At 35.3% G+C, this 23,501-nt stretch overlaps 1 protein-coding gene across 6 annotated transcripts; it reads left to right on the forward strand.

The window, feature by feature from the left end:
* The first annotated feature begins 47 nt into the window (after nucleotides 1–47).
* Nucleotides 48–23,060, forward strand: LOC106668253. 6 transcript variants are annotated; one of them, XM_014396827.2, is made up of 24 exons: nucleotides 48–192; nucleotides 601–710; nucleotides 5,876–6,418; nucleotides 6,488–6,688; nucleotides 6,768–6,977; nucleotides 7,045–7,143; nucleotides 7,218–7,294; nucleotides 8,890–8,946; nucleotides 9,299–9,435; nucleotides 9,501–9,686; nucleotides 9,759–9,850; nucleotides 9,942–10,064; nucleotides 10,124–10,350; nucleotides 18,767–19,161; nucleotides 19,401–19,503; nucleotides 19,566–19,689; nucleotides 19,745–19,870; nucleotides 20,832–20,983; nucleotides 21,073–21,173; nucleotides 21,237–21,342; nucleotides 21,417–21,569; nucleotides 21,625–21,787; nucleotides 22,245–22,338; nucleotides 22,409–23,060. In XM_014396827.2, the coding sequence occupies exons 2-24, from the start codon at nucleotides 680–682 to the stop codon at nucleotides 22,434–22,436; spliced, it is 3,528 nt and encodes a 1,175-aa protein (XP_014252313.1). In that variant the 5' UTR covers nucleotides 48–192; nucleotides 601–679; the 3' UTR covers nucleotides 22,437–23,060. The 6 variants fall into 6 exon arrangements, with proteins under 6 accessions (XP_014252313.1, XP_014252330.1, XP_014252322.1 ...); XM_014396836.2 differs by lacking the exon at nucleotides 48–192 and adding an exon at nucleotides 232–495; XM_014396844.2 differs by lacking the exon at nucleotides 48–192 and having other exon boundaries at nucleotides 231–710; nucleotides 19,413–19,503.
* The last annotated feature ends 441 nt before the right edge of the window (nucleotides 23,061–23,501 follow it).

Consider the following 23,501-nt stretch of genomic DNA (forward strand, 5'->3'; position numbering starts at 1 on the left):
GCGCCAAAGGGCTCGGTCCGCTAGTTGCGCTCGTCGTCGAGCGGCGCAGTCGCGCGCTGGGATCGCTTGATACGACGCTTTTTCGCCCTTTCATCGCGTATTTCTCTACTGTGGCTCGTCTCAGTCAGATTTCACGTGGATTTATTTAAAAAAGCACGCCAGCGACTCGGCCCAGCTCGCCGGAAGACACTGGTAAAAGAAACATTCAGATTATTTTTGCAGAGGGGAGCGGAGGGGGCCGAAATCCCCTTGCCTGCGCCATGTATCGCGATCCGCCTTCCCGACGCGTTGACTAGCCAGAATTTTCCAATCGGCTGAAAATCGTTTCGACGGAAAAATCGTCGGCTGAGTCTCGACCTGTTCGACGGTGTTCGTTTTGTTTCTTCTGCGGCTGATTTTCGCCCCGGGTCGCGATTTAAAAAGCCATGGGCCTTTATTCGACCTCCCGTTTAAAACCTCCCTTGTTTCCGAGAGTAATCGTTTTCCCGTGCGAAGGTACTTTCATTTAGGAAAACAAACATCCCTCCGCTCGCCCCCTCGCCTACGATAAACCTCATAAACAGAAATTCATATGAAGTTGTGCGTTTGTCTGTTTTGCAGAAAACCGTGCTAACCTAAAACCGCGGACCAGCTCATGTCAACGTTTTGATCTCGTCTTTATGCTGCCGGCCCGTCGAACATGAACTCGACCGAAGGAGGAGAGGTTGGAGGTGAGTTTTATTTACGATTTGTACCCGTATCGAGAATTACACGTGGAGGATCGACAGCGGCTGGCCGCCGACTCGACTTTGTCTTGACCTCAAAACTAGAAAAAGCGCGGTTTTCCGACTTTACACAATCAACATCCTTTCAACCAAACAAACACATCAACAACCTCCTCTTAACTCAAATTTCTTATTATCACTTTTCGTTACATTTTATTTTATTCACATTTTCCAAATATTGATAAAGAAGTGAACATCTCAAAATAAAAGAACATGTCTTTTGACATTTAACAAAAGTTTGCACTGATTGACAAATTTAAAGCACCATTCAATTTATTTAGTTTAAAATTAAATCCATTATCTTTGTACATAAGTTACAGGTAATTAGGAGCTATCGCAGTCAAAATAAACATAAATAATGCTTTGTTTACTTTTGTACTGATTAATCCCATTTGCACAGAAAGTAGCATTACGCCCACTGTTCTGCTGCGTCTAAAGGTTGCTTTCAGTTAATTGTTTTCCGTCGTTGATTTCATTTGATATTTTCTTAAACCTTTTTTCATCGCTCCGTCAGGCATTTGAGTGAGTATGAGTGTCAGGGACATAACATTACTACAGCCTGCGTGAAGTCGAAAACAATAGGAAGGGTTCTATGGCGCTTCAAAGAAACGGGGCTTCCTACTTGAAGGCCAGAACGGGGTCAACCAACGTATATGGACCATCATCAATCTCTAGGAACCACATCATTAAGGGAAATGAGATAAGAATCTGATAAGACAATCCAAAAGGTTCGATTTCCTCCATGGCTGTAAGAAGAAGACTTAATGCAAATAACCTCAGGGCCCGACTCTCGGTTTGTGGACCTTCCCTTTTCAATTCACACATTGGAAGATTGGCGACATGTTCTTTTTACAGGCGAGAATTTGCCTCAAATCATCAGATGGACATAATTTCATATGGAGGCACTCAGGAGAAAGGTATGCCCCATGATGTATGGCTCATCAGGTGGCATTCCACAGTGTGTCTTGTATGTTCTGAGTGGCATTTATTTGAACGCTCGCATCGAATTAGTTGTGCAAGGAAAATCCGGTGATAATTACAAGACATAATCACAGATCGGCTACCTAAATGAGGTTGGAATTGAGTGCTTGGTATGGCCACCTCGAAGTCCCAATCAAACACATTTGGGACCAACTTATGCGATGAGTACGGTGGCAAAACCCAGGTCTTAACACTCTAGAAGAGTTGGAAATGGCTGTTCTTGATGAAGGGGAAAGAATTCCTCCATTCCAGATTCGGATTCCAGAACCATGCCTAACCATCCTCTGGACTTTACCAGAAATCTTTTCCAAGGAATGCAAACACGTTTAACGGATGTGATTCATCCCAGAGGTGGAAATACTCAGTATTAAAGGGGAGAAAAAAGTATTTTTACTTTTTTTTAACTCGATTAATTTTTTTTAGAATTAGGTAATAAATTTTTTTTTAAATGTCTTGTTTTTACAGCCAAGCCTATTTTTGGTATGCAAAATATGAATAAACCTAAATAAATTAAAATTTAACAGTGGTGCATTAATTTTGTCCATCAGTGTATTATCATGTTGATACCAAATCTAAGAAATAGTTAAGCTTTTAGTCTTTTTATGTCATTTGAACAGCAAAACTACAATCATTAATGCAGTCAATACATGAAATAGAAAATTAAAATGCGTTTAGAAATTTTATCAGATTAAATAAATTTGTTTTGTTTACCCTCATTAATGAAGTTACACAGTATTTTACAATCCATTATATTTCGTGGTCCGATTGACCAAATAACATCTTTCAATTAATTAATCTTTATGTAAGGTATTAGTTGAGATAAAGACCATCCCTAAAAGAGATAACCATCCCTAAAAGTCAAGGCCACGAGCAGGGTTCGAACCCATGACCTTCGGTTAAATATGCTGCTGCTCTACCACTTGAGCTATCGTGACTTCATGAATCGGAAGTCATGATAGCTCAAGTGGTAGAGCAGCGGCATATTTAGCCGAAGGTCGTGGGTTCGAATCCCACTCATGGCATTGACTTTTTCATCTCAACCAATACCTTACATAAAGATTAATTAATTGAAAAAGTATTTTACAATTGTGACAACCAAGCAACAGCAGGAACCATCTTTTTAAAAAGGATTGTACGGATTACAACTGTACCAAGTTTAACATTAAAATAGTTACTTAAGATTTAAAATCATTGTTGATGACAAACCTAAGAGAAAACTAAGCATTTGGATTTTAAATTCTTGTGGTTGTTGGTCTGTGAACATGTTAACTGATTGATGCTGATACACTAACTCAAACACGTTTCAACTTTGCGTCATCTTTATTTGAGTAACTTTGGCATTTATTTCTTTTATTCTCTGATTGAAAGTAAAAAATTGACAAATTCGTTCTGGATTGTTTAAATAAATACATACACAATTAATTTACCCAAACAGTCCATGATGAGGTTCCATCTCAAAGTAGACACATTAAAAGAAATATTGACAAATTCATTCGGCATTTCGTTGTTTCTGTTCATTGTTCATTTCGTTGTTATGAATTCACCCTCAGAGCAAAACTGAATAAGTCAAATTTTGGTAAAATGAGATAAAACCATATTCCAGTAAGTTTTTAGGCCTGACATTGTCAAGAAGAAAAACTATTTCATTTTAAATGTAATGTACCTTTTTACACATCTTGAAAAGATATGTTAACATTTTGATAATTCCCCTTGACTATTCGTATATTTGTAAACTTGAATAACATATAAAATTAAAGTAATTCTTATCGTACAGGAGGGATTAACATCCAAATACCCGTTTGACATAGCAGATGAGGGTCAAACCACTTTACGATACATTTTTCATACTATGATCAATTAAAAAGACATGGGTTCTGCTGGGATTCCAGCCCAGAACTGCTAATGTTGCTAATACGAGTCGGGCGCCTTAACCACTTAGCCACCTTAGTTCCACTGAATAAATCATATACTGAAATAGACTAAATGTATTTAACTATGTTCTACTGAATATTTGTCTAGGTTGCTGTTATCTCACTTGTTAAGCGGTCCATAGACGATCAATATTATTGCACAATATTTTGGGTTGTGCAATTTAATTGATCGTGTGTAGACGATATTGAAAGTTTATGCAATACATTGCATGATAGACGAAAAGTTGAAAATATATTGTACAACCTGGAAAATATTGCACCGTCTGTTGGCATTATTGAGCAATATCAGTCAGTTTGTGAAGTATCAACAAGTGGAAAATATTGCACAAACAAAATTTTGTACAATATTAGTGAACGTTAAGGGGCAACCGTCAAATTATTGTGCAATCTATATTGTACAATAATATTGACCGTCTATGGGCCGCTTAAAGTATGGTGGTTTTTAACTTGACATCCCATTTTACCCGCTAAGAAAATTGAAGGTGTACATGAATAACTGCATTAGTGACGGTACGATAATCAGCAAGTGCCCAAATTACCAGTACCAAAAAGTCAAGGTATAATTAAATTTAAAAAATTTATTAGGGCAACTAAATCCAATTTGATGAAATGGGAGCACAATAACCAAAAAAATTATTACAAAACTTGACTATAAGAGTATGCCAAAGGTATAAATTTATAGATTGCAATCGTGAAATATTGTGTTTTTTGACTTATCCAGTTTTGCCCCAAGGGTCTAGAATTACTGCATGACTTACCTGAAAGAGAATGCTAAAAATAACTTAATACATTTTAAAAAAAAGTCTAATGAATTGTGTATTATGTATTGTTTTATTTGTAAAAAGGAATAAAAAAAAAAGAGTAATTTTAATAATACTATCAATTGGCAAACTTCATGCCAAAATAAAAAGAGAAATAGTGCAAGTATTCTGGCAAGATCATTTGGCAGGATTATTAAATAATTTATTTATTTATAAATGTTTTTTATTCGCAATTATTCTAGTACTAGCTTTTACCCGCTGCTTTGACTGTTCAAAACTCTGTTTTAATGTACCTTTCTAATGTGATGCAGAGTGCTAGTATGGAAAAGGAATGCACAGTCAAAATTTTAGCCCTTTTGATCCAGCGGTTTGGTCTGTGCATTGTCTGTTAGTCAGTACAGAACTGTTTTATATATCTAGAAGATAAACTGGGAATTTAAAAAATCCTTTCTTAGCGGCTGTCCATGTCATTATAATCAGCAAGTTAAAATTTCAGCTCCGAGGGTTTGGTCTGTGTGTTGTTTGACAGTCAGTCAAGGAATTGTTTTGTGTATATAGATGGGGATGGAATTTCAAAAATTCCTTTCTTAACAGCTACCCATGTCATTATATGAATGCACTATCAAAATTCCAGCCCTTTAGATCCAGCAGTACAAGATATCTCAAGAATTGTTTTTCAAGGGGAATATGACAAACTTTTTGTCTATTGTTTAAGACACTTGTAAGGATTTTTAAGGCAAAAATTTATCGAGTGTTTTTTGCTGAGTCTCAAAAGAATTAGTTTCTGATGATGACTTATTTATTATTGCATTAGAAAACACTAGTAGAGTGTAGCAAAATGTTACTACCCATGGTAAATATTTTGTTGTCAGGTATTGAATTTCCTCTTTTAAATTGTAACGAACAATATAAAGTATTGTATTACTGGTGAAAGGGATTAAGTACATAAAAAGAAAGACCAACAACTGATAAAGCCAGCTAAAGGAATTGGGGCTGTCAAACAAAACCGTCAATAATAGGCAGGCCAGAATGATCAGAGATGGTCGTCTATTATCTCACAATATTGCACAAAATATAAAATTAATAACATAGTCATTTGTACAAAAATTAAACCAGAAACAATGAACCATTTGAAAATGATGCAAAACGTGTTTTTAAATTTGATGTAACTTTTTAAAACATATTCATTGTTGTCTTTTCTACACACAAAAATATAAAATTTCATTTAAATTGCCTCATTTGTTAGAATTAAAATTTACCTTTTTTATTTTCTTAATACTTGTCACTTTAGACCAGTTTTTATTTAAACATTAATTCTGCCATAGAACCTTGCAAAAACGTTTGTTGTTACATTTCTCATGAAACCACTGAAATAAAATCCTTGGGTGATTTTAAGATAAATTTAAAAATACTAAAGTAATGATTTGATTGTTTTCAGCTATAGTAACAGACGTGGGTCAGGAGGTGGGTGATATCAGTTTGGAGATTTTCCAAAAGGATGGCGAAGGACAGGCACCTCCTCATGTCGAACCCGAGCAGATTTCTACAGACACGCAACCGGAAAAGCCCATGGAGGTAGAAGAGGAATTACCCAAGGGCCTACAGATCGTACCGACGATGAGTGAGGGGTCCAAGCCTGACTTGCTTGAGAATGATCTCATCCTCTCGGAAGTCAAGGAGCAGGTGTTGAAAGAAGTCGAGGAGATGAAGGACATGCCGAACCTCGATTCATCGGCTGTTAGCACAGTTGACATTGAGAATCTGCTTGAACCAAAGGATCTCCCGCTCCCGCTCCCTCAAGATGATTTGAAACCAATCATCACAAATGTCGAGCTCGGCCCTGTACATGACTTACAGCCTGAGCCTGAAGTCACGCCAGGGCATGAGCCTGAGCAAGAAAATGAGCATGAGCACGAAACTGAAACTGAATCTGAAGTGCCTGAAGAATCCAACCCTCAAGTCAACATGGAAGACATGAAAGGTTTATTTTTTTGTTATAACAATTATTTAACAATAATATTGTATTAAAGAAGATATTTTGTGTTTTTAGTTGCACAAGAAGAACTCAGGGTGCTTGACATCTTAGTTTGTGGATCATGTCACCAAGTTGTACATTTTGTGGATGCTTTTGTAATGCACAAGCCGATTTGTAAGGGAAAGTCGAATTTCCATGGGAACATTGCCGAGACAAAATCGCAAGTCTGGGCTTTCCTCCTCTGGAAAAATGCACAGAGTAAATTAAGTCAAAAGAGTGAGTTGGTTTTTCAAGTATAAGTACCATCAAATTATAAATGGAAGGCTAAATTGATTTTTCGTATTTGCTTTTTCAGCCGGAACTCCATCTACGGAAAGTTCATGGAAGTTGTACCAGAAATGGTGCAAAATGCCTTCACGGATAAGAGAAGCCTGGGTCGCCGCAGGGGAGACGGTGATGAATTTCAGCACCTTCGGCTATTCAAAAACAGGAGAATCTGTCTTGAAGACACCTATCAAAAAACCAGGGGAAAATCAGAAATCCGACATTATGGAAACAAATGAAGGTGAGTCAATTAGAAATAAAAATAAATTAATGAAATTTGGTTTTTTAATAAAAATTTATTCTTAAAGAAGACGGAAGGAAGCCTGTTGTTATGAGAAAACTCGTCCAGAGAGATCCAGCAGGAGAGATAAAAGAGATCAGGCCAACTGCACCCTCAAACAACAAAAGTATTGCAACTCTTATCAATATCTATAATTTTTATATTGTTTATTTTTTTTATTTTTTATTTTTTTTTAAATAGAAATACACGAAGATATAGAAAATATAAGGAACCAACTGGAGGATGGTGACAGTTCTCAAGACAAACTTACAGATTTGGTGAGGCATATTTATAAAAATTATTAAGAAAGTGTTTTTTAGTGATGGATTGTTCAATAATTTTTTGAAAAAGTGAGGAGCGGTCAATAATGAAGTGTTTAAGAAAAACACTTTTTTTTTTTTTTTTTTTCATTTTTTGACTGAAATTTCGACTTTTATTGGATCATCTCCACGGCCTGGGTGAATTAAAAAAACATATGCTCATTGGATCTGAATCACAAATCCAATCCAGAAAATCCCCATTCTCAACTTCATTTGAGTCAAATAAACTGGTTACGATCAAAGAAAATTTCCCAGATTAACCGCGTTTTCCACCTTGTCACAATCATATAAAAACAGCAGAATACAAATTGATGTTTCACAACAATTTCACACGAAACAAGTACTACACTACAAGAATATCCACACTTTATGTGAATATGAAATACTTGGCTCAGTGTATTCTTTTATAATCAACGTACGTTTTGTAATTCATCCAAGCCCTGGAGATAACCCGAATAAAGGTCGAAACATCGGGAAATTCCTGACTGCTCTTCAACAAATTATTAAGAACAAAGATTCATAGCTTGATTGGAAAGTTTTGCCCTAATAAAATTTAAAATCACATAGCTACTTAATCATTGGCTTTCTATCTATTATAATTTTTAATTAATTAAGGTTTTTCATCTCAACTAAAAACCTTAATTAATTGTAATGTATTAATTGGTCAAGCGGTCCACGAAATTAGTGAATTTAATGAATTATATGAAGTACACTTCACTAAAGCTCTCCGAGGCCATTTCATTTGTCGTCGAGAATCCAATCCGATTACACGACATTTGAAAAATGACAAAAAGGAGGGAAAACTCTTAAGGTGGGGTTGAGATGGGAAGTTGATGTCCGAGTGGATCGAGGTCACGATAGCTCAAGTGGTAGAGCAGTGGCGTATCTAGCCGAAGATCGTGGGTTCGAATCCTACTCGTGCCATTAACTTTTTTTTCATCTCAACTAAAAACCTTAATTAATTGTAATGTATTAATTGGTCAAGCGGACCACGAAATTAGTGAATATAATTTTTAATGTATAAAATGCCAGCTGGCCATTTTGCACCACTAATAGCTTTTAACTATTTTCAAATTTCAAATTGTGTAAGAATAAAATTTAACGAGGAATAAAATAAAAATCAAAACGTCATTTTTTATAGATGATTGATGCATTTTTGTAATTGTTTGCTCAAAATAAAAGGCAGGCTTACTTTCCAAAAGTTAAAAGCAATGTTTAAACTTGTTTTGATGTGGAGGGTCATCAATGCATTGTGCTATCTACCATGTATATCATTCTGTGAAACCCAAATTAGATCGGTTCTCTTTTTTTTTAACACTGTGCTATCGTAGGAAATTTGAAAGAAAGAAAAATCAAAAGCTTTAATGTAAAATGTTTTTCAATTTTCCAAGGAAAACGTTTTTTAATGATTCAACGAGTCATTGTTGTGTATCAAGTTCAATGCAATTCAATTTAAATAAAGGTCATTTTCCCTCCCATGGGCAAAGGCCGACCGATGTTTCTCCTGTATTATCGCCCATGTTTATGAAAATAATGTGGGCCTTGTTTTACAGGATTCCTTTGAAGCTGAAGCTCCAAGAATCAGCTTCCAAAAATTCCTGAGGGTTAAGGTAAAAGGATTGTCACACTTTAACCCACTGTTTGATAAAGAAAGAAAAAGTAGTGCATGAACCCGTTGGTTTTGAAAGTTAACTATCGACTCGCAGTTTTATTATTTAAATAAACTGTTTTTTGTTTGTTTTTTAAACCATTGTTGGTTTATTGTAATAATTGTAAAGCAAAAGGGAGTATTAATATTAAAGATTTAAATAAGCTTAAAGTGAGTCAAGAATGAAGAACAAGAAGAATAAGAAGTATTAATTTGTTTCTGTTGAATAGCCCTCTTATGAGTATCAGATCTTTTAATTTCCAAAACCAACATTTCAGGCGTTTTTAGTTGTTTACTAATTGTTTGGTTTCAAGCCTTCCACCAAGGAGGGCGTCATTGGAATGGACACAGTTCAAGAGGAGGAGTTTGTAGTAGAAAAGATAGTATCGAGGCGATTCAATCCAAGGAAGAAGCAATACGAGTACCTGTTGAAATGGGAAGGCTATCCGTCGTAAGTTTTTTTGTTCTCCTTATTATCCATTTCTTCTTTTCTAATTTTTTTTCTCCTTTTAAAAGTGAACAAAATACCTGGGAACCTGCAGAAAATTTGGAAGCATGCCAGCACTTGTTAAAGGCGTTTGAAGAAAGCCTTTCAAAGCAGTCTGCATCCAAGCCAGCCAGTAAGCCTACAAATGTGGCTGTAGCGAAAAAGACTGAAGTGACTCAGCAGCAACCCGGGCCCAGTGGATTAAATTCATTCGGGTAATTTATTTTAAACGTTAGCATAATCTACCATATTCCAACATATAGTACTAATCACATATTTTATTACAGGCGGCCTGTACGTTACAGTAAACAGAAAGCTTTAAATCAGGTTAAGGCATGGTGTGGGTCTATTAAACCTGACGATGCTGAACTTGAAACATGTAAGCAAGTTTTAAATAATCATGTCACAAAATAAACTAAATGTTATTTTGTTATTATTATTTGTTTATAAAACGTTACTTCTTTTTGCAGTAAAACGGAGAGCTCCAGTTACAGATTCTGAAGATGAGGATGACGGTGTATTAAAGAGGCTGAAGAGCGAGTTCGAAACGGACAGTGAAGACAGCTTAGGAGGCCGCATATATTACAATAAAGGTATATAGATATGATTTATACCTACTTGGTTTTTGTTTAACGGTTTTCGGTTTTTCTAGCCGGCGGCATGAGTGGAATTATCAAAAAGTCAGCTAGAGGCAGAGGAGCAGGTTACAATCGAAACAGAATCGTACAGAATGGAACATCCAACCCGGATAACCTAGCAGCCGTCCTAGGCCTCGAATCTAGTGGTGACGAGGCGGATGGGAAAAAATTGGCGCTGGAAATGCTAAATAGGAAATCTCTGGAGAAGAGGGTGTCCTCGCTTAGTCCTGCTAACCAACAAGTGAGTTCGTTTAATCTCTAGTATAGCTGTTTTTTTGTTTTTTTTACTGGGGCTTCTGACATCATTTCAGCCCCCAACTAAGTCTATATTCTATTTACACTTTCAACCACTACATTCATACAAATAAACTTACTTGATATTCCTCCACCGACCTATACTCAAGCTAATCTAGATTGGGGTCGATGGAATACTTTTATAAATATTCCGCCATCGACCCCGGACACACACTCTTACGCTCTCTACGTTCGAAGGGCGATGATGACGTTATATTTCACCCTCACCCCTTGCCATTCATGCTAATAAATACATGCACTCAGACGAAACATAGACACAACACATAAGCGATATCATATACAATAAAAAAAAAAAACCAATTTCCCCTAAAAAGCAAAACAAGGGACTCTGAAACTCGCTACTGTGTTCGAGAACTCTTCTTAAGTCTGGCGGCATGCCTACACACTCTCTATATGGAACCAAGGCATGACTCGCATCAAGTATGGCTGTTCTATTAGTTAAATAAAAGAATTCATTTTCAGTTGAGAGCAAATGTGTGCTATAAAAATATTTGTAAAAAAAAAGAGAGAGAGAGAAAAAGGATCATTTTTCACAAACTGCCGCTCAGTTATCACTCATAAAAGATTCTAATGAGTTTTGGATGTTAGCACATAGAATTAAAGGCAAGAATTTCAGATTATTTAAAGATCGAGAGATGGTGTCTGGTGTGACGTAGGTTAGAAAAACATGCCAATGTTTTGATCTTTATTGAGATCAACTTCAGGGCCTGGGATTTATAAATATTGTTTAAATTAAGCAAATACATATAAATTTGAATATGAATTTATAAAATTATGTACACGTAGTTTATTTTATTTTATTTTTTTTTATTGGCATCAAAAACTATACAGCCATGCTACAAAGAAAATGTACAATTTTAACAGTTCACACTATATTCACTTCACTGACACGTCATTCAAAAATTTTATTATCAGTATTAAGTTTAATCAAAGTATTTGTACTCTGCTTAAATTGTCTGTTTTCAGTGTAATTGTATCAATGTGTAATTACTCAGCATAAATCCCAGGCCCTGAAGATTATCTCAATTAAGAAAATGCAGTAATTAATGGTCATTAAATATTCTGAATTTCGTTTTTAGTAACCAAATTTCTACTTCTTGGGCCTAACACTTTCAGGTGCTCCTGAATCCCATAAGCATAGCCAAATCTTTTTATGTGGAATTGGTGTTTCTTTTCTTGATGGTCAATTTTCTTTAAAAATAATTACTCACAGTTAATAAACTAAACGATCATAAGGCATCTGGCCCAGACAGAATCCCATATGAATGTTTTAAATATGCTCCTTTGGAATTCCATGACCTTCTACTGTATTTTTATTATGACTATATTTTTGATTCCGGTTTGGTTCCTCATTCATTTAGTGGATCGATTATCTTTTCAATGTTTAAGCACGGATACTGAACCACTCTTTCTAACTACAGAGGTATTTCTTGTCTTGCTAGTGTACCTAAGAATTTTTCTGATTTACTTCTTAACAGGTTGGAAGCCTTTGTTAGTGTTAATGGTTTACTAATTGAAAACCAAATGGGATTTAGAAAAGGTTGCTTAACATTTGTTTTGTCGAATCTAATAAGTCTGAGAATGGCAAAACCTAAGCAAAAAACTTACTGTTTTATTGTTCATTTAACAGCTGCTTTTGATAGCGTTGATCGTAGACGCCTATTTTTATAACTATGCAATTTGCGTTTCTCCTTTAAAGTTGTGAATATCCTCAAATCTTTGTTTTTGGCAACCTCTGCTTGTGTGCGTGGAAAGAATGGAGTGTCAAAATTTTTAGGGTACAGTGCAATGTCCAGCAAGGTGCGTGCTAAGCTCGTTATTATTTGGGCTGTTTTTAGATGATCTTCCTCAGGTTCTCGAATGTGGAATTAGCAGAGTCTTCTTTGGAGCTTAAGAGGAATATTAAAATGTTTGATGCCTATTGTGAATAATGGAATCTGTCAGTTAATTAACAAAAATCAAAATTATTGTGTTCAGAAAGTGTGGTAGGCTTAGCGCTTTTACTTCAGGGGTGAATGTATAGAGGTGGTTAAAAAGTACAAATATTACATTTATTAGGTTTCGTGGTCCGCTTGACCAAATAAATTCTTTTCAATTAATTAATTTTTAATTAAGGTTTTGGTTGAGATAAAAAATTCAGTGTCACAAGTGGGATTGTCTACCGCTTGAGCTATTGACTTCGATCCACTCGGACACTAACCAAGGGAGGAAAAAGGAGGGAAAATTCAAAAGGTGGGGTTGAGATTGGAGTTGGTGTGCGAGTGGATTGAAGTCACGATAGCTCAAGTGGTAGAGCAGCGGCGTATTCAGGTCGTGGGTTCGAATCCCGCTTGTGACACTGACTGTTTTATCTCAACCAAAACGTTAATTAAAAATTAAGTGCAAATATTTATGAGTAATATTGTCCTCTTGTTGAACTATTATTGGTATATTGTGTAATATGCCTCAACTTTTTTGGTCAAAATGTTTATGAAGGAAGACATCAGCAGCTGAAATGGCTATAAACAAAACCTGTCCAATATTATTGCATAAGAATTATGTTCATATTTAAAGCAAAATTTAGTGTGTTTAATGCTGTCTCTCATGCGGTGTTTTGGCTGTCAGGTTTGGGGTATCAGAAGTTTGAGCCAATAGAAAAAGTGCAACGTTACTTGATACGTAAATTATTTATGTTGCCCTCTGGTATTTGGAAACAGCAGCTGACATAGTGTTTGTTTTCACATTTAAGCAACATTTCTCTTTCATGACAAAAGTGATTCTTTTTTCAGACAGAAAGTTTTCAAGAATCACAGCACTGGAATAATTAAGTCTTATTCCTATTGGTTTGTTAATTGGAAATTTTTACTTAACAAATACAATCTAGTTTTCTTATTGACACTTGAAAAACATCTGTAATTGGCATTTTCATTTTTTTGGCTCTCCTCGCCAAGATTGCCTCTCATCATCGGGAAGATTACTTGTTTAAGGTCTTCGCCCACTAGAACGTAACATACTAGGATCGTGTCAGGCACGAAAAAAAAAAAAAAAATGCTCTGGTTACTACTATGCCCACTGCAACGGATGAACCGCATTCTATACCGGTATGTAACGCGTATGTAAAAATGTTTCGTAGCCGTCCTGCTTTTGCTGTCATACATTTCTTTTTTAAAAACACGTTTCTTTTTGTAACTTTTGTTTTCGCGTCGAGTGATCTTGGTTAAATAAAATATGGCTATTAGAAAATTATCTATACGAGAATTGGCCATGATTACCAATATTTTGGACGAGGAAGAGGGAAAAAAAAACACTAGACGCTACTGGATTCACGAATCTCTACGAAATCGAGTAACAACAACTATTCTATTAGTTGTTCAACCTCCATTTTTATTACGACACAAACACTCACAATATAATAGAACACAAACACAGATCTCTTCGTCAAATGAAAAGAACTTGTGTGGAACAGGACAGCAACGCAGTAGGCCGGATGCGCACAGTGGTCACGTGTCATACACGAAGCGGGCCAACACCTGCAAAATATTCTCGGCAGCCGATTGTTGACTGAATGTTCATGGCACGCTACGGTGTTCGCCGGTGACGGAACAGTGTAGTGGGCATTTTCTAATACTAACTGATGTAAAGAATATTTGTTTGCATGTGTCGGTACGGTTACGGTCCCTAGTATGATACATTCTAGTGGGCAAAGAACTTTATGAGTTCAAACATCTACACACTTGTCTCTTTACAAGGAATTAGAAGCTTTACCCATGTTTGATTTTCAGAAGCCTAATTTTGACGGTCTTTCCTTGCGTAAACTAAGGTGGGCTTTTAAGCTGGGATGTGAGGTTTTACATGTAAATTCAGCTGTGTGGAATAGAGTTAACTCGATATATGCTCCATATGCGATTCTCTTTCCATTGAGACTGTTTCACTTTTTGGCAGTGCTCGATTTTGGGTGAGATTTGGCTCTTACATCTTGTTGGTTGTTTTACTCCTCCAAGAAGTGAACTATTGCAGTACTTGAATGGCTCAAATTCTCTGCGCTTGTGTGCTAAATGGCTTGGAGCTAGAGATACAAATTGATTGAGAATTTACTTTTTACGTTTTATTCTTTCATTATTATTAAGCTATCAAAATTTTGGTTATAGTCCTCATTTTCAATACTTGTATGCTTGTTTATTTTTATTATATTTTTGGTATTTTCTGTTTTATTTTATTGTTTTGTATATACTTTATTTAATTCTCACCCTTTTTGAACTTTGGTCGTTTGGTACAGCAGGACAATGAGAGGTTGTTCTCTTTGCAATTCACCCAGTCCGGATAGTGCATTTCATTTTATGGCAGAATGCCCTAGCCTTGTGGAGCTGTGGTTTTTACATTTAGTGTCTTTTTGACTAACATGGGAACTACTTGAGTGTCTGTTAAGGGAAAATGGCCCATTATAAAATATGTTCAGCATACTTGGAAGTATAGGTACAAACTGGTTAAAAAAATTAATTTACAAAATATTACTTCAAAGTATTTTTTGCTTATCTAACAAATTTTATTTAGCTTATAATCTTGGACTCCGACAGTTTAGGTGAGAAACATCGAAATGTTTGAAATTGGAGACGGACTTTTTGTAGATATATATGTGTGCATTGTGCCCATTATTTTGTAATGGATACGGATTTGAAAGACCTAAGCAATTTACGCTTCAGAATCCATCAATGAAAATTTGGAAGATTATTAAAAATTATTTAGAAATCATGAGATGCGGTCTGGTGTTTCTTTCTTTAATATTTGGGGGGAGGGATGCATTTTCATTTTATAGAAATTTGTTTAGGACTAGAAAGGTACATTTTTATTTATGAAAATTTAAAAATGTGTTATTTCAAATAAACTAAAGGTTTATTTTTTATTTTATTAACTTGTTATATTCTTCCTTTTTACACATTTTCAAGTAATATGTGTAAATAAATTATTAAAAAAATGCATAACTAAGTTATATTTAACATTTTTTACTTTGATATTTGTTTAATATCATATATAATTAAATTTCATGTATTAATCCAGCCCCTTGTTGAGTAAAACTTTGCGATTTGACAAGAGCGAAAGCGCTGGGAAACATTTGCACATGTCTCTGACTGCCAGTCCCTAATAAAATCCTCGGGCTGTTTTGATGACCAAAACCTGATCTGAAAATGTGATAGAACATGCAACTGACAGTTTGAGTTGGGGTTGGAGCATGAAGAATGCCAAAATCTAACTGCGCATGCGCCTGCCAGTTTGCTAACGGTTTGAATGCGTGATGGAACAAACCTATAATTTTTATTGTCAGCCAAGTTTGTAACATCAAAACCCATGCGTATATACCAATTTTACACGATTTTGTATAAAGGGTCTAGTGGGACAATGTTAATTTTAGGCAAAACTGAACTTTGATAGTTGTTTAGAATACTATACATTTTTATTTTTACATATTTACATTTAAATAGATATATAGAAATACTATATGTATACAATTTTGTAAATTATTATTTTAAATTATTGTTTTGTGTAAATTGTCACACTTAAATGGAAATTGCAAATTAAACATAAAACTCTGGAAATACATGCATTAATAGTAAAACATAAAAATAACATAAAAAGATAAAAATAACAAAAAACATAAGAAGAATAAAAATAAATACACAGAAAAGTAATGAGTATTTCATCCAGATCATCAACTTTTTTTATGATTGTGGTATTTAATGAAGGAAAGGTGTTTATGAAATTAAAAAATAAATTATTGGACTAAATGGTATCTATACTTCCAGGCATGGCAAGCATACCATATATTACGCAGGGCAGGGGAGACCAAGACCCGAGGGGTTAAATGCCTGGGTAGACTCGTACCCCATTAAGCATAACATATGTATATAGCAAGCATACCATATTGAATCATTCAACAGCTCAATGATTAGGTTTCTAGAGTGAATGACCTGAAGTGTAATAGATGAATCTCTCCTAAAATCGAACACTCAGCTAGTGTTCTGTCTCAATTGACCGCGAGTTATAAAGAGAACAGATTCCATCCCTCCCTCTTATCCAAAGAGCAGAGTTCAAATTGAGAACCTCGCAATGAAGTTTTTTAGAAGACAACGCAACTCAGATAGATTAAGACTGACGAAATTTTGTTCTTTTATATTAAATAAACACATGCATGAGATAGGTCTTTAAACAACAAAAATTATCTGAGGATTGGAGATAGGCCTTTAAACAACAAAAATTATCTGAGGATTGAGCACGGCACGTGCATTCAATTCTTTGATCCTCTTTTATTGCAGATAGCAAAGCTGAAATGAGCCATTTATCAAGGGTTGGGGTGGTTAGGGAGAACTTAGGGGATAGATATAGCCAATGGGCATACCAGGAAGTCGTAGACTTATGATTTCTAATGCTGTTATTTTTACAAGCCTGGAACCTGAAAGATGTAACGTTTTAAGAATGAATGAGAAGTGAAGCTGTAAAGTGTGCATGCATAATGGATTTGGTGATGCTTCTGAGTAAATCATGTAATTTGGGGTTGAAATTGGTAATGCAAATAATTTACGGACAAAATATCTTGTAACTTTTTCTATTGAATCAAATTGTTGATAACCCCATACTTGGCAAACGTAACAAGGATTGAACAGCGCACTGAGTTGAATAATTGATACTTGACTTTTAATGGGATGACCTCTTGAGCGATTAAAAAGACCACGTCTTGTTGATTGCAAACTTTGTTAATGTTACTTTTTTCTTCAAATGATTCGTCCACTGCAATCCAACATATTTATACTCATTAACCACCTCTATTCTTTCCCCTTAGTGCTTAACTTAAGTCTACCACCTCTTCTGAACACCATAACAAGTGAAGTTGAAGTTCACCGTTAAATTCCATTGGCCACAAAAAGCTTCTAATAGCTTTATATTCTTTTCTAGACCATGCATGAAGTCAGCCATTATTACTATGCCGTCTGCATAGAGTAGAATTTTTATTGTTACGTTTGCGTATTCTCACACCACGCTTAAGAACAGATGGAAGGTCATCAAGAAACAGGCAAACAGAATCAGACTTAGCAGGAACCCTTGCCTACCCCCCCCCATGAACTTTAAAATATTCTGAGAGCCCTTCTCACACACAAACACCCCCCCCCCCCCGGACATTGACTCAGATAAAAGCGATTTCAATATAGTTAATATTTATTTAGAAATCGATTAACTGTTACTAATCACCACACATAGTTAATATTTTGGATGAAAAACCCAAGTTGTTAAGTTTCAAAAGGAGACCTTGATGATCAACGCTATCAAAGGCTGCTTTCAAATTTGTAAAAAAGCAATACATTTTTTGTTTAGGGGTGGCCAACTTGGTATTAATTATGTGTGATTATACAAACAATTTATCTATTGTCGAAAAACCCTTTCGAAAAGCCATCTGAAACACGCTCAGAATCTTTTACTGCAAAGGACTCTTCGCGGGATAGGAGCAAGGCCGAAAAGATTTTGGCAATAGAGTTAAGACAAGATATTTACCTGTAATTATTAACATTGTTAACATCACTGCTCTTATATAAAGGGAAAATGATAGATTTACTAAATGGAAAGGGAGTAAGGCCAGAATCAAATATTGAATTGAAAAATAGATGATCAAGGAATGGTGGAGGAGCATATTTGTACAATTCCTAAGGAATTCTGTCAGGGGGGTGATTTGTTGTTTTTAAGGCCAACATTACTGAACTCTGACAAAGAAAAAGGGCTTCCAGAAAAGTCAGTTGTTAAAAGTTCAGCAAAATAAACAAGGGATTTATTAATAGGATTCAAGAGTCTTGAAATGAGAAATTTTGTTTCCACATAAGATATTTTTACTTTTAAAGGTGTTGAGTTCTTTGCAGTTTCCAATTAATCAGCCACAGCTTTGTTTCTGCTCAAGTTTCCTGTATGAGCTGTTTGCTGATAAGTAAGCCTTCTGAACTAAATTTGAACTTGTTTTTCAAAAAAGGTTTAACAAGATTTAGCTCTTGCCCATGCACATTGTCCATTAAATCATGGTTCTTTGAACAAGTTTTTAACGTTCAAAGAGAAGAAAGGGCAAGCTGCCCGAATTGTCTGTCCTTATCAGGAGAACGAGAAATTCCTGAGGGTTGTGGGGAGAGGGGGTAGGAAATTATTTTGATAGGACAATAACTTTTTGTTTATAGTTCTGTAATTTTCAATCCCTCTAAGTTGAGGGAGTAAAGGCAAAACTGAATATGGTACAGGACACCTGTAGATAAAGAGAAAGAGCTATGAAGATGATCCATAGCCATCCCTATTTACATTTAAGCCTGAGTATGAAGTTCTGTTAAATTTGTTTTTAGGTATTGGTAGCAAATGCAAAAGGAGTTGTCAAAGTCGACCCATCCCAGGTTCCAAACTTGTCTTCTGGAGTTTATATAATGTCCAATAAGTCAGGCATAATCAAGTTGGACTCCGTCTCACCCTCGAAAGCCCTTTCACTTAAGCAAGGCCCAGTCAAAGAAGTGACGGCGATAGCGCCCAAGCCTGCCATGACATCCACGATCACCTCCGGTAGTGTGGTAATGCTGAATAAGCAAAACCAGAACACGACGGGTATCCAGAGGACAGGCATCTTACGTAAAAACACTCTTACAAACATGGGCCGAGGAGGCAACTCGAACACTGTCATCCAAAGAGGCATTGGAAGGCCCTCGCGGCCACCAGGCAACATCAAAATTACAAATCCAAATACAAGGTCAGTAATAGCATGATAAATTTAATATATTAATTTGTTATAAAGTTATAAAGTAACACAAAACAGTGATTAAAATGTAAGGATAAAATAATTCCTTCAAATATTAGTTTAAAACGTGAATTTATTCAAAGCAGAAAATTTTCATTAAGCAATCTTAATCATTAAGCATCACTTCCAAAGTGTAAATTAGAAGAACATCATAAATTTAAAGAGAGGTTCTATTTTTATTTTAATTCAAGGCTACTTCATAGTGGGTCTGCTGCTGCAAGGTCTAATGTGAACGTGACACCGTCAGTGAAGCCGAAATTACCGTTGAAGACGACAGTTACCCAAGAGCCACAGGTAGGACCCCCTTCCACCCAATTAATATTTCACGATGCGAACTAATTCTCTATTGGTTGTAGAAAAAAGCTTTGGAAATAGAAAGGCGAGTGTTGGGAAGTAAAATTGGTAGGGGCGGTTTTCCGGCGAGAGGCGGTTTTAAGGGAAGGGGTGGCATCACCATCGGTGGCCCACCCAATAACTCAAGTAAGACATAAAACTCGCTTGCCGTCAATAGGTATTAATTTTGCCTCAATTTTAGTCTCAGATACTGATAGTATCGGAAGCAAAGGGAAGGACAAAGACGCGGATAGTATATTCAGGGATATGGCCCAGGAGTCTCAGTCGTCTGATTCTGACCCCGGCATCCCAGACGATTTCCCAGCGGGTAATCCAAATAAAATTCCACTTTACTTAAAAGTTCTGACATAGAGGCATTTCAAAAAGATTTTGTGAAAGGGGTTGAGATCACGTGAGGGGTGCAAAAATATTTTTATGCTAGTCTTGTATTGAAGTCTTAAAAAATTATTATTAACTTCACAAATAATTTATATGGAATATCTGAACAATAATTTATAACCAAATTAATTAAATTATTTATTTAGGTTATCTCTCTAGATATCCTTCTGGCTACCATAAAACGTTGCCTATGTTCACTCTCGAATTTTTTTATATTTTTAATTATTTAAATTAATTATACTTTTTAACTAAGGTCTTGGTTGAGATGGAAAACCTAGTGTCATGAGCCGGGATTCAAACCCACGACCTTCTGGTAAATATGCCACTGCTCGAACCACTTGAGCAATCATGACTTCGATCCACTGGACACCAACTCCTCATCACAAGCCAAAGGTCATGTTCAAATCCCCCTCGTGACATTAGCTTTTTCATCTCAACCAAGACATTTGATAAAAAGTATAATTAATAATAAGTAATATGGTCAATTATGACTACTAAATAAATAAATATATGGATTATTGTTAATTTTGTTAAAAATAATTTTTATAAGCTCCAATCACTGTTTGGTATTATTTTCTATTATTATTTGATCAGGAAATCCTTTTATCAAATACTTTGTTGAATGCTTCATTGTCAGTAGGAGGAAATATTTCTGGGTTTATTCCAAATTGTAGAACCATAATAATAAAATGTGTTTGTGGTGGTTTAAATTAAATTTTAAAAATATAGTCATCATAATTTTTTAAAATTATTTTTATTTCTTATAAAATTAAATTAATAATTTTTATTAGTTTGGCTGAAATTTAGTTGAATTTTAAAACTATAACTTGATTTTTTCTCAAGTTTGAAAATTGATATTTAAGGGAAGTTTGTTTTTCGCCTCCTTACAGATCTCCCTCCCATTGAACCCGAAAGTCCCCCTAGGCCACTTACACTTTGCCCCGAAACAGGCAAAGTACTATCGAAGGCGGAAGGAGAGAGGACGCCCGAGCCGACTCCCCCGCCTTCGCCAGTCGTGATCAAGCAGGAGGAACCCGAAAAGGTAAGCTCGCCCACCAACGACATTGCCTTTCTATTTCCTTCGCCCGGTTATTGTTTTTACTCCCCTGAATTGTTTTCTTTCTCCTCCAGCCCTCTACGTTGATCAAGCAGAAGGAAGATCAGCCTTTCTTGTCCAGAGTGAACAGCACGAAGGATAACACAATACTCAAAAAAACACTGGGGAGACCTGGGTTGGTATCTATTATAACAGATTTTTTTAAAACCGTTTATATTTATTGATTGATTTTCAACAGGACGACTGGCTCTATTGTTATATCACCTAAGAAATCTATACAGGAAGAAGAAGACAATGACAGTGAGTTTGTGACCATTACAGGGGAAGATGGACTTCTTTATAAAGTAATTAAGCTTATAAAACTAATTTCAAAACAAAAAACTGGATTTTTTTTAAAATTATAAAATGTTATTTTTAGGTATCGAAGGCGGAGTTGAACAATACTCTTCTTGTTTCTGGAGAAGACGGCCAACAATGCGTTTATGTGACAACAGGAGAAAATGGAGATGAAAACGCAGCAGTGTTAGCACTTGGTTCCACCTATTCTGACACAGTCGCCCAGCTGGAAGGGGTATTGTGAATTCTCCTAGTTTTTGCTTTATTAGAAACTAATTGGCTTCTTCCAGGTGAACATATTGGGCACGGAAGGTGAAGAAACACAGTTTTACGTCAAGGAAAGTGAAGATGGCGAACTTCTTAGCCTTGAAGTACAAGGCCAAGACGGCAGCGAAGACGGGCAGTCACAGCTTGTTGCCCAACTGGTCGAAGCCGGTGAACCTGCACCAGGAGGTGAGAAAAAGAAATAAATCTTAATAACATATAATGACAAGAAAAGTACATATTTTTTATGTTTCCTCTTTAAGTGAAAACAATAGTAATTTTAGGAAAATTATTAAAAATTTCAATTACATATATACATACATACTACTCTAATTAATCTTCGGTGGTCACTTTTCCCCCTTTAGTGTAGGGTTGTTATTATTGAACTATTAAGTCTTAAAACAATTTATTGCTTTCAAAGTATTGCCCGTTTACAGCCTGTAACCAATCTCCCACAACTTGATAAAGATGAAGCAAGCAGTGTGGTTAGAGACAGTGCTTCAAAAGTGATTACTATTGCAAAATTATTTGATTTGGCTTTGCTGTCAGCAGAGTTAACAATTTATAAATAATGAATAAAATTATTTTATAAAAAAAAGTAGTTTACAGCAAGTATTATTTACAAATCAATGCTATTATTTTTAAGGTGGTCCAAGGAGAGTTGTTCTTCTGCTACCAGACGGAAACCTCATGATGACAGAAGTCGATGAAGAGCAATACGCTGCTCTAGAATTGGACAAGTAATGTTGCACCACGTAGTTGTATCAATTGGAAATTAAAATGGACAATTCTGTTTTGGTTCGGTTTCAGATTTCAGACGACAACAGAAATGGAATAGGTTTCAACATATATCTATGTTTTTACCTTTTAAGGAGAGCAGCTTTCTCATATTTGGGGTGTAAATAGTCTTATAAATTAATTGTTAACTTATTAACGGTTGTATATAATAAGAAAGTTTTTAAATATGTTATATGGATGTAGCCTGTGGGAATTTCATGGGAAGATCAAGAACATAGGTTCAATTTATTTTTAATAAATATACGATTATCAGGATTAGGAAATTTTACACTTCCCTCATTTTCCGATTTGATATGTTCAAATGTGTACATAACCTGAATTTTTAAAGAAAATCTAGAAAAGTTTTCCAGTTTTAAAATATTTTTGTATAAATTTTTAAAATATGCCTTTCTTGCTTTATATGAAATGTAAATAAAAATAGTTACTCGCTGTTTTTAAGTGTGTGCAAAGTTAAATATTTAAGTTTATACATAAGGTTTGCCAAAGTACAGTTTTGGCATTATTGGCAACACGAAAAAAAATTTGTTAGTTTGTTTTTTTTATTATTGAACTTATACGGTTATAGTTTATTTCCTATATACCACCTTGGACGTTGTATCTTCAATAATAATAATAATAATAATAACAGTATTTGATGTAAATATAAAGTATATAAAATGCTTAATATATTTTAATTTATATTACCAATTGAATGTCATGTCTTGCGCTGTTTGAAGTAACAGTTTGACAAAAGTAGAGGTTTTTGTCTACTGCATGCCATTAATCCTTCCAGGGGCATGTAGCGGTTTCTTTATTATTGTATTTTTAGTTTGAATTTTTGTTCCAATCGTGCCAAAAGAGGTTAGTATTTCTTCTCTACATTTTAAAACACTGGGATCAACAAGTGCCATTTTTTACATTTCTTTATTTCTTCTGGTCACAAACTCACGGTCATTGCCTTCTTAATTGGAGCCATCGGCTGTGAAGATGATGGAGTCATGCCATGAGAAAACGCCATACTGCCATAATTTACTATTTTTGAAGCCACTTTGTTGTGATTTTATCATTTAAAAAAAGCCTACTTCTGTAATTTTTATATATGGTGCCTGTTGGAGAGTTAAAAAAA

The sequence above is a fragment of the Cimex lectularius genome, unplaced genomic scaffold, assembly GCF_000648675.2.
Source record: "Cimex lectularius strain Harlan isolate CLEC.00 unplaced genomic scaffold, Clec_2.1 scaffold163, whole genome shotgun sequence".
Taxonomy (NCBI): Eukaryota; Metazoa; Arthropoda; class Insecta; order Hemiptera; family Cimicidae; genus Cimex; species Cimex lectularius.

Excerpts from the sequence above, each read along its gene's own strand:
- LOC106668253 (XM_014396827.2), top strand. The coding sequence starts at position 680 with ATGAACTCGACCGAAGGAGGAGAGGTTGGAG. Across the intron at positions 7,144-7,217 it reads TGCACCCTCAAACAACAAAA|AAATACACGAAGATATAGAA; the intron begins GTATTGCAACTC and ends TTTTTTAAATAG. Across the intron at positions 21,788-22,244 it reads CGGTGAACCTGCACCAGGAG|GTGGTCCAAGGAGAGTTGTT; the intron begins GTGAGAAAAAGA and ends ATTATTTTTAAG.